The sequence below is a fragment of the Globicephala melas genome, chromosome 13, assembly GCF_963455315.2.
Source record: "Globicephala melas chromosome 13, mGloMel1.2, whole genome shotgun sequence".
NCBI lineage: Eukaryota > Metazoa > Chordata > Mammalia > Artiodactyla > Delphinidae > Globicephala > Globicephala melas.
This window is the reverse complement of record NC_083326.1, coordinates 21810578-21821668: the sequence shown is the minus strand read 5'-3', so window position 1 is coordinate 21821668 and position 11091 is coordinate 21810578. Positions and strand designations below refer to the sequence as shown.

The window sequence follows — 11091 nt, the reverse complement described above, 5'->3', positions numbered from 1 at the left end:
ATTTCTTTGAATCATTTTCAATTTCCTTTATTAATGTTTTACAGTTCTCAGTATGTAAGTCTTTTATCTCCTTAGTCAGGTTTATTCTTAAGTATTTTATTTTTGGGGGTGTGATTTTAAAAGGTTTTTTTTTTTTTTACATTTCCTTTCTGATATTTCATTGTTGGTATAAAGAAATGCAACTGATTTCTGTACGTTAATCTTGTATCCAGCTACCTTGCTGAATTCCTTTATCAGTTCTAGTAGTTTTTGTGTGGAGTCTTTAGGGTTTTCTATATACAGTATCATATTATTTGTATATAATGACAATTTTACCTCTTCCCCTCCAATTTGAATACCTTTTATTTATTTTTTTGTCGGATTGCTGTGACTAGGACCTCCAATACTGTGTGGAATAGAAGAGGTGAGAGGGGCATCCTTGTCTTGTTACAGATTTTAGTGGGAAGGCTTTCAGCTTGTCACCACTGAGTATTATATTGGCTGTGGGTTTGTTGTAAATAGCTTTTATTATCTTGAGATATGCTCCCTCTCTACCCACTTTGGTAAGGGTTTTTATCATGAATGGATGTTGAATTTTATCAAATGCTTTTTCTGCCTCTGTTGATCATGTGGTTTTTGTCTTGTCTTTTGTTTATGTGGTGTATCATATTGATTAATTTGCCTATGTTGAACCATCCTTGTGAACTTGAGATGAATCTCACTTGGTCATGGTGTATGATCTTTTTTATGTGTTGTTGATTCAGTTTGCTAATATTTTGTTGAGAATTTTTGCATCTATATTCATCAAAGATATTGCCCTGAAATTTTCTTTTTTGGTGATGTCTTTGGTTTTGGTATCAGGATGATGATGGCTTCATAGAATGTCTTTGGTAATGTTCCTTCCTCTTCAGTTTTTTGGAAGAGTTTGAGAAGGATCAGTATAAGTTCTTCGTATGTCTGGTAGAATTCACCTATGAATTCATCTGTGAAGTCTGGTCCTGGACTTTTGTTTGTAGGGAGTTTTTAAATTACAGATTCTCTTTTATTTTTAGTGACTGGTCTGTTCAAATTACCTATTTCTTCTTGATTCAGTTTTGGTGGGCTGTATGTTTCTACAAACTTGCCCATTTCTTCTAGGTTGTTGACTTTTGTTCATAGTATTCCCTTATTTTTTTTTGTATTTCTGCAGTATCAATTATGTCTCCTTTTTTATTTCTTATTTTGTTTATTTGGGTTCTCTCTCTCTTTTCTCCTTGGTGAGTCTGGCCAGAGGTTTATCAATCTTGTTCCTCCTTTCAAAGAAACAGCCCTTGGTTTTATTACTTTTTTTTTCTATTTTTAAATCTCTATTTCCTCTCTGATCTTTATTATTTCCTTCATTCTGCTGACTTTAGGTTTTGTTTGTTCTTTTTCTAATTCTTTTAAGTGGTAGGTTAGGTTAAACAGGCATTGTTAACTCCACTTTACAGATGAGAAAACAGACACGTCAAAGGATCAAATGAATTGCTTAAATGTCTTATGCATGTCTGACAGTTTCCAACCCTCTCCTCTGTAATTCTGGCAGGTCTAAAGTGAAAGGTCTTTTCCAATCCACAGACTTGCATATGACACTTAAGTAAGTCATGTATTCATTGAAGTCACTGTTTCTCACCTGTGAAGTGGAGATTCTAATTTCTATCTCATAAAGCAGGTAAGATAGTGCCTATAGGCCAAAAAAATGAAATCCAATGTTAATATTACATTTCTGTTCCAGCAGCCCTTTCTTTTTTTTCTTTGAAATTTTTACTTTCATTACTGATTTTTTTTAACATCTTTATTGGCGTATAATTGCTTTACAGTGTTGTGTTAGTTTCTGCTGTATAACAAAGTGAATCAGCTATTCATATCTCCATATCCCCTCCCTCTTGCGTCTCCCTCCCAGCCTCCTTATCCCACCCCTCTAGGTAGTCACAAAGCACCTAGCTGATCTCCCTATGCCATGCAGCTGCTTCCCACTAACTATCTATTTGGTAGTGTATATATGTCAATGCTACTCTCTCACTTTGTCCCAGCTTACCTTTCCCCCTCCCCGTGTCCTCAAGTCCATTCTCTGAGTCTGTGTCTTTGTTCCTATCCTGCCCTAGTTTCTTCAGGACCTTTGTCTTTTAGATTGCATATGTACCTGTTAGCATATGGTATTTGTTTTTCTCTTTCTGACTTACTTCACTCTGTATGACAGAGTGTATCCACCTCACTACAAATAACTCAATTTTGTTTCCTTTTATGGCTGAGTAATATTCCATTGTATATATGTGCCACATCTTCTTTATCCATTCACTTAGGTGACTTAGGACACTTAGGTTGCTTCCATGTCCTGGCTATTGTAAATAGAGCTGCAATGAACACTGTGGTACATGACTCTTTTTGAATTATGGTTTTCTCTGGGTATATGCCCAGTAGTGGGATTGCTGAGTCATATGGTAGTTCTATTTTTAGTTGTTTAAGGAACCTCCATACTCTTCTCCACAGTGGCTGTATCAATTTCCATTCCCACCAAGAGGGAATGCAAGAGGGTTCCCTTTTCTCCACACCCTCTCCAGCGTTTATTGTTTGTAGATTTTTTGATGGTGGCCATTCCCAGCAGCCCTTTCTTATATCACTATGTTTTATTATGTGACATTCTTTAAAATTTTTCCTGGTTACATTCTCTTTAGAAAAAGTGTTTATTTCTACTAACAGAAAATAATGTAGAATTTCATATTTGCTGTTTCTCTGTTTCTTTATCTGAGGCATCAATGTGGCTACTGAATAGGACAAATCTCTTTCACATTACTTGTTGCCAAAGATTGATACCTCACTCTAATAATTATGGTTGAAGATGGACTCAGGAGTATTTTTTCCCAATAGAATACATTCAAAGATGAGATATGTTCAAATAAGAACAATATTACATTCAGTATACAAACTGTCTTCCTAGTTAAACTTGCTAAAGCTGTTATTGCGGAAAAAATTATATCGGTCTGTTAGTTTGCTTTTGAATAAGTCTTTGTAGTGTTTTAGTTTCTTTGGTGGATTACAGTGCATATAGATGTATGAACACATCTCTAAAAATTACTCTTTTCCAGCCAGCAGAATCATCCTCAATGAGAGTAGAAATTTTCAAATGTTCCTTCATTAGTTATGTTCCCAGATGAATATAAATTTTAACCTTCATCTGAAGATACAGAAAGCAGATACTTGGAGGTGATTTCAGAAAATATTACTGTCTTCACAACAATATATAAAAGGGAGAAAAATATTATGTGTACTTCTTCAGAAATGGATCATGCCAACAAGATGAAAATATATTAAGATTAAAAATAACCATTCTCATGCTTTCCACTGCATTGGGTATGATGTACCCGAAGTTCAGTCACAGTGAAGACAGCAGTATGCCTACCAAGGTGAGAATGCTTTGGAGGTCATTTAATTCCCCACACCAATCAAAGACTACAGTTTTATTCGTAGGAGTAAGTGAGGGCCAGGGGGCACACAGAAGGTCTTTGCATTTGGGAGGGAAACATGCACAATGTATATGTTAGGTCGACACTAATCTTTGAAGTCTGTGTAACAGCTCCTCTTGGGATATGTAGACAATACCATATCTTCATTAGTTTGATTTAAAATCAGCTAACAGCTCATTTCTTCCATGCATTTTTTATAAACCTCTGTAAGAGCAGTGTCATAAGATAGGAATTATATTTTCTGTATATATCATTTCATATTTGGCATAAATAGGTGGCACTTTGCAGTATAATACTAAACATTCCCCACTGTGATATCATTTCTTTAGGGTGTTCAATATAAACTATGCTTAAGTTACTACAGTTCTATTTTAAAATGTTTATATTTGAAACTGGTTGATATTACAATTAGTGCAAAGGGGTATTTTTAAAACAGCATTGGGGTTTCTTCATTAATGTGGTTATGAGTATTCTAGTTTATGAAAATATTTAGAGTTCAATTCTTTTATTAGTTTTCTAATATTTACAATATTTTCCTTAAAATGACAGATAACAATGTTTAAAGGGAAAAATTTCTGACATTTATTTTACTGGTTAGTGCCTATCTTTTTATATCACAATATTGTGTTCCTGACATTTTTTAGTCTAACAGGAGTTTAAGGTGTGTAATGTCAGGATTATTATTATAAAACGCTGTTTAGTAAAATGTGAATAATCTTACAAAGCGATTTCAAAACAGGTAAGAAAACATACCCAATAGGAGGTTATAGGTTTATGTAGTTGAAGTCAAGGGCAAGTAGTATTACTTTTTAAAATTTTTTTAGGAGGCATTTCCAAGATTTCTTTAAAATATATTTTCTTTTTTGCACAAAAATTTTCTTTCTAAATATTTTCTCTGAAGGAAATTGCCTCTTAAAAAGTAGAGTGGGATTTCCCTGGTGGCGCAGTGGTTGAGAGTCCACCTGCCGATGCAGGGGACATGGGTTCATGCCCCGGTCCGGGAGGATCCCACATGCCGCGGAGCGGCTGGGCCCGTGAGCCATGGCCACTGAGCCTGCGCGTCCGGAGCCTGTGCTCCACAACAGGAGAGGCCACAACAGTGAGAGGCCCTCATACCGCAAAAAAAAAAAAAAAAAAAAAAGTAGAGTGAGATGAATAAACTAGTATTTGTTGCATATTTATTAATGTATAAGAAACATCTGACACAGCACATGACATTTTATTCAGTCTTTAAGGGGGTGTTATATAGTTCTATAAGTAACTTGCTCAAGGTTACAGAAATAATAAATAGCAAAGCTTATCTTCTTATTTAGCCTGAGGAATATAGGTAGGAGTGAAGTCTAATCAAAAGTTGCTGCATTTGTGGTATCTGCCTTGTCTGCAAAGATGATGGCAGCAATGTCTAGGATGTCCCTATGTGCACATATTGTTCTTTCCATAAAGCCATGGGGCCAATTTCCTCAACTCTTGAACCTGGGATGGCCTAGTGACCTGCCATAGACTCTGACCAATAGAATCTGAAGGAAGGGGCACTGTGTGACTCCCCAGGGTGATCTTCAGGGCAAGGGAGAAGCCCAAGAAGCAACAGCCATTTCTCACTCCAGCTGAAGTATCAGATATAGGAGTGAGGTCATTTTGGACATTCTAGCCTCAGGGAGCTCTCTGTGGAATGCAGATGCAAGAGTTAACCCGGCCACCTCTATGTGAAGGAGAAGAACCACCCAGCTGAACCCAGAAAAACCCACAGAACTGTGATAAACAATAAATGTTTTAGGCAATTAAGTATTTGGGTAATTCATTTTGCAGCAATAGAGATCTCAGACACTGGTATCTGGAAGTGAGGGGCTGCCATAACAAAATAGGTGGCATTGGTTTAGGGACATCAACAAGTAGAGAATGGAAAGATGGTGAGGAAGTTGTTAGGGCTGGTGTAAAAGCAGTGAAGCGATGGTCACTGGAGGCTGGAGAAGGGGAGACATTTATGCGTTGGTGCAACAATTAGCATTAGTGTCACCTGTGAGAACATGGAACCTATAACAAGCATGTAATAAACCTGTGGGTCAAAAAAACAAGATTCCCAGGCAGAATGTGAAAGTGAGAAATGTCTTCTTTTAAATGGTCTTAAAAGAAAAATAAGTGAAAGAAATTAATTATTCATTTTTCAAGCAGATTTTAGAGGAAATAAAGAAGGCAGTCTAAAAGTAAGAAACTGTCTCCAGGTAAAGATAACAAGAAGTGTTATGGCCAATTTGCTTTCAAGAACTAAGCAAGACTTAAGACAGGGCTTAATAGAAGTTTGAAGGGTGTGCTGAGACGAAAGCCCATCCTGGGGCCCACACTCTTCACCAGTGCATATGCAATGGTCAATGGAAGGCCACTGGCAGGCCTCTTTGTCTCCCCAGGCCTTAGAGTTCCCACCAGTCAGACCTTCCCCCATGTTAGAGAAAGACACAGGCATGGAAGGGAAGGCTGGGTGAATGATGAAGCCTTTTACAAAGAGACAAGCTGGATGATCAGATGAGAGGAAGCTTTACTTACAAATCAATTAGTAAATTTTCATTTGCACTAATGGGAAAGGAGGAAGACCAGGTATATTCTTGACTGAGTTAAATTTTACAAGTAGGATTATATAGGGTCTCTTCTTAAGGTAAATTTCTTTATCTAAACGTAAATATGAAGCAGTAAACTATACTATATAAAAAGGTCTCAAATATTCCTCTATGTACAATTTTATACTTTGCTTTTGTTTCATCCAACTCAAAGGAAATCATAGCTTTATTTCCACCTGATTTATTTCTAGATACTATTGTACTTGCCAGTGCTGGAGGGCTTTTCTATGACTTTCCTGCAAAATGTCTATCCAGTTGAAAGTCAAAAGCCCTTAGTTTCTGAGGTGCTTGTTGCTTTTCCTTAACTTCAGTCACAGGTGATCTATTACTTTGAGAGTATTCATATCAATTGGAGTGCAAATCTTAGCTTTGCTCCTTCAGTCTCTTTCTAATGCAAATCATAGTGTTTGACACCTCTGTCTACTTTTGCCTTGTATGAAGAATTATACCAAATTTATTGTTACCTCTCTGGGGTAAAAACATTTTTCACACAACGTGCCACCCTTACCACATAGATTGTGAATATGTGTTTAATGTCTATCAATTACTTAAGTACAGTGATTCTCTTATCAACTACCCAGCAAACTGTATGGTTTGCAACTTCTGTTTTCTTGCGGGTATTATAACCCTTTCAGTTTGTGAAATGTATTCTGAAAGCTCCTTTGGCCTTTCAGAAATTTTACACCTTTAGAACTAGAGTTGCTTTTAAATGATATTTAAATTGTCTTTATCATAACATGTAACATTTATTGGGGGGAAAAACAATAAGAGCCAAGAAGCCCATAAATTTAAGTACTGAGTGCAAGTTTCTTTTAATATTTCTAGTTACATTATTTTTGTTAAGAAAATGAGGAAAAAAGGACATCAAGATTTCCCTATCTAAGATCTCGATCTTGAATTTGACATATTTTGTGAAACAATTACCAGTTTTGTAAGTGCCTGAGTTGAAGTTCCAAGTTTTCATTTGTTTCTTTTTGTTCATCCAAAGATCTCTGGAGCTTATGGATCTGATTCAGGAAATCATCAAGCTGAAAGCAAAATAGAAAATGCCTCAGGTAAGATGACTGAAATAAGAAAATCCTTTTAAAAGCAAGTTTTTTGCATGACACATTCTTTTTTGTATATATACATGAATGTGTAGGAATACTTATTTTTAATTATAGAATTAGTTCATATAGTCAATAATAAACATCTACATGGAGTCTGGAATTTGACGAAATCTTACCTAGGCACTCCTCCCCTGTTTCTAACCTGGGCTTCCCTACCTTATTATTCTCAAGATTTTGAAAATAGTTTTACATATTTGCATGTGTGTATTTAAGTATAGCATATATGTGTGCATATACATATGCTAAGTGTATATATGCACACTTATATAGACACACATAATGGTACAAATAGAAATATTCTTTAAAATGTATTCTTTTAGTTGTTTTTAACTTAAACATAAAAAAAAATGGGTATCATGCTCTATGTAATCTTCTAATACTTTCTTTTTTAATTCAATTGCTAAGACTCATCCGTATTGGTGACTCACTGTAGCCTCTTTGTTCTGGTTTACCAGATGGTACTGCATGATGGTGCCATGACAGTACACCACCCTCCTGTCCATAACTATTAGACTGTTTGCAGGCTTGAGCTGCTCTGAACATTCTTGTGTAGATCTCCTGATGCATTTGTGCAAAGTAGTCTCTGGAGACATACGTAGGAGGAGAATTGCCAAGTTATATTTTTTAATGTTTAATTTTTCAAGATAATGCTAAAATGTCTCCCCAAAATGATTTACTAACTTACCTCCCAAAGGCAGTTAGATGGGATCCTGTTTGAGCATATCTTCGCCAACACTTGGTGGTGTGAGATATTAAAACTTTTGCCAATCCTTGATCAATAGATTATGGTTGATACCTCTTTATATTTTTATTGGCTCAATGATATTCTTCTTTTGTTCCTATTCAGGTCTTCTGCTCATTACTCTGTTTGGAGCTCTTTCTTTTCTTTTTTATCTGTACATGTTTATGTTATAATCTCGATACTAACCCTTTGTCAGTTATAAGTGTTCCAAGTATCTTCAGCAAGTGTTATCAGGTTTATAACTTATTTTTTCCATTTTATTTAAGAGCTCTTTGGATGAATAATAGTCATTTTATTAAGCAAAATTTATCAATTTTTTTACAGTTAGGATGTATTTAATAATGCTAAAAATTACTTCCGTATGCAAAGCTTAGAGAAGTATTAATCTGTATTTTCAACTAAAATTTGTTAAAGTTTTGTATTTGTCATTTAATTCCTAGATCAAGATGGAGTTAATTTTTGTACATGATGTGAGGTAGATCTCCAATTTTATTTTTTCTATATATAAAGCCTGAGTGGGGTTCCATGGGGTAGGTTTAGATAGTTTTAGTGTCTTCTCTTCCTCACAACAATATCTAGCAACCATATTCCTCCAACTGAATATTTCAAAATCTTGTGGAAATTACCATGCATATATGCAGCTTCAAGACAAAAATCTTGCCTCTCCAAGCACACTGCTGAGCATAGCACTATAGTAAAATAATTTCCGTATTTAATAAAACTGTAAGGATAATCAAATCTTCCTCACCTTGTGCAAAGTCAAATTACTGCTAAATATGAAAATGAATCCCAATTCTCTGATCTCTTGATCAGTGTTATTCAAGTTAAATCATTTTAAACATTAGAAAGAATTATATAGAGTTGAGTTGGCATTATTATTTTCCAGGAGAAGAAAGCTATTTCTCTTCATACTCTCACCATTCTATAAACTCTTTTCATCAATTACTTGTGCCCATGAAGTAAACATTGTTAAGGTGTATCAAAATTAACGCTCAAATATTTTTATTTCTAGATGTCAAACATTCAGACATTTTTAGTAATACACACTTTTTTTGACATCCACAATTCTTAAGTTTATATATACACCTATCAGAATTACTTTTAAATACATAATCCAAGTTTACTTTCTTACCATCAAAGTTCTCCCTTATGTAACCTGTGCAGGTTTTTGTGGACCTCCCTTTTCCTAGTTTCTGCTTTATATAGATAAATGTTGAACCAGAAATGTTTTTACAGATATTCTACATGTCTCTAGTTCTAATGTTTCTGCAGTTAATGTAACATGTATTTGTTAATATTTAGGTTCATGTTGGATTTAATCATTATATTTTACATCAAGTTATTCAAATCAAGTGTTGTGTATTTTACTAGATAAATGTGACAAAAATATTTATTAAAGTACAAACATGTCTGTATATATATTACCTAAAAATTATTATAAAATTCGAGTAGGCCAGGCATCCAGACTAATTTTGGTTCTTCAGATACAGTCTTGCATCCAATTTCATTATTTGGGGAGGAATCGGGATGCTCAACGTTCATGCCTCATTAAAGATTAATTTTCTATCAGGATAAAAATTAGAAGAATAAGGTGATAGGCTAATAATGATTGACTAATTATTCTGGAATGTCGGATTATTTCACATTTTCATTTTCTTTCAAATATCTACTTGGAAAAAACCCACCTATTTGGCATTACCGAGGGCAGTTCCCAAATCATTTACTTAACGAATGAGAAATGTTATCTTTTTGTACTTTTTCTTCAATTTATAAATTTTCAGCTTTTCTATCACTTGGGATTTTAATATAGGAATACTAATATGGGATATATGGTAACTACTTGGAAAGCTTAATTACAGACAGGTATTATTAGATATTTAAGGAATATTTTGGTACAACTATAAGAACAGCAGAGTTTAAGTAGAATATGATACTTAAGTTATTTATTATATTTGAAATTAAATTTTGTAATGCATTTTGGAAATGTATAACAAAAGTTTTAACATTCATATTTTTAAAAATTCATGTATTGAAATGTCTGAAAAATAATATCAGACACATAAAAACTCTTTCATTATGTTCATGAAAAAGTCAAACTGACCTGAATGATTACTGAGAGTTTTGTTTAATTATAATTCATCACTCTGACAGAACACTCTGCAGACATTAAGATGTTTAATTAGAATTCATAAAGCTATTTTATGATATTTAACTTTGGAAAAAAGGCTCACAATATTGTGAGTGATGCATGACATTTCTTATGTAAAATAACATACAAAGAAAAATCCAAAATGATACAAGATACTGGTGGAAGTGTTATATTTTCTAAATTTGCATTAAGGATGTTGAAAATGCAATGGAAAATACCCAAGGTGTAATTCAGACCTCACCTTGGAGATTTGGCTAACATCCAATTCTGATCTTATCTCCCCACTTGACGAACCCCTCAAGAGCTCCCAGTGCCCAGATGAGCACATAAACCCTCCTCCCATTTTCTCTCTCATATTACCTACCTGGGTAATCCCAGGTTTTCTTTTGTTCTCCAGCAGCCCTGAGCTTTCTGTATTTTTAGCCCACAACAGGGTGGGTTGGGTGGCAGTCATGCTCATTTTCTTTCTTTCCCCAATGTCTTTGCTCACATTCTCTCTTCTCTATGCAATGGACTACGACTCTACTCCTAAAATCCTTTAAGGGCTTCCCTGGTGGTGCAGTTGGTTGAGAGTCCACCTGCTGATGCAGGGGACGCGGGTTCGTGCCCCGGTCCGGGAAGATCCCGGAAGATCCCACATGCCGCGGAGCGGCTGGGCCTGTGAGCCATGGCCACTGAGCCTGCGCGTCCGGAGCCTGTGCTCCGCAACGGGAGAGGCCCACGTACCGCCAAAAAAAAAAAAAAAATCCTTTAAAACAGGCTTCTTAAACTTTAACATTCTATGAATCACCTTAGGATCTTGTTAAAATGCCAATAATGACTCAGTGGGTGTCAAGCACGGTTCATGATTTTTCCATTTCTCAAGCTGCCAGGTGATACTGACGCTGCTGGCCCTTGGAACACACTGAGTAGAGGTCAGTACAATTACCCTGGCCCAAATGATGTAGCTTTTCTTAAATTCTCTGCTATGGAGCTTAGGCCGGGCTGCAGTGGATGCAGCCACAGAGTCATGGAGTCGGAA

The 11091-nt window shown here is 35.4% G+C and overlaps 1 protein-coding gene across 1 annotated transcript in view; it reads right to left on the bottom strand.

Moving 5' to 3' along the window:
• Positions 1 to 6990: 6990 nt before the first annotated feature.
• The window catches only part of CCDC102B (coiled-coil domain containing 102B), a 216224-nt gene continuing 212123 nt past the window's right edge, over positions 6991 to 11091 (bottom strand). The window contains exon 9 of the mRNA XM_070047018.1: positions 6991 to 7098. Within this exon, the coding sequence (XP_069903119.1) occupies positions 6991 to 7098 (108 nt within the window). The remainder of the gene's footprint in view (positions 7099 to 11091) is intronic.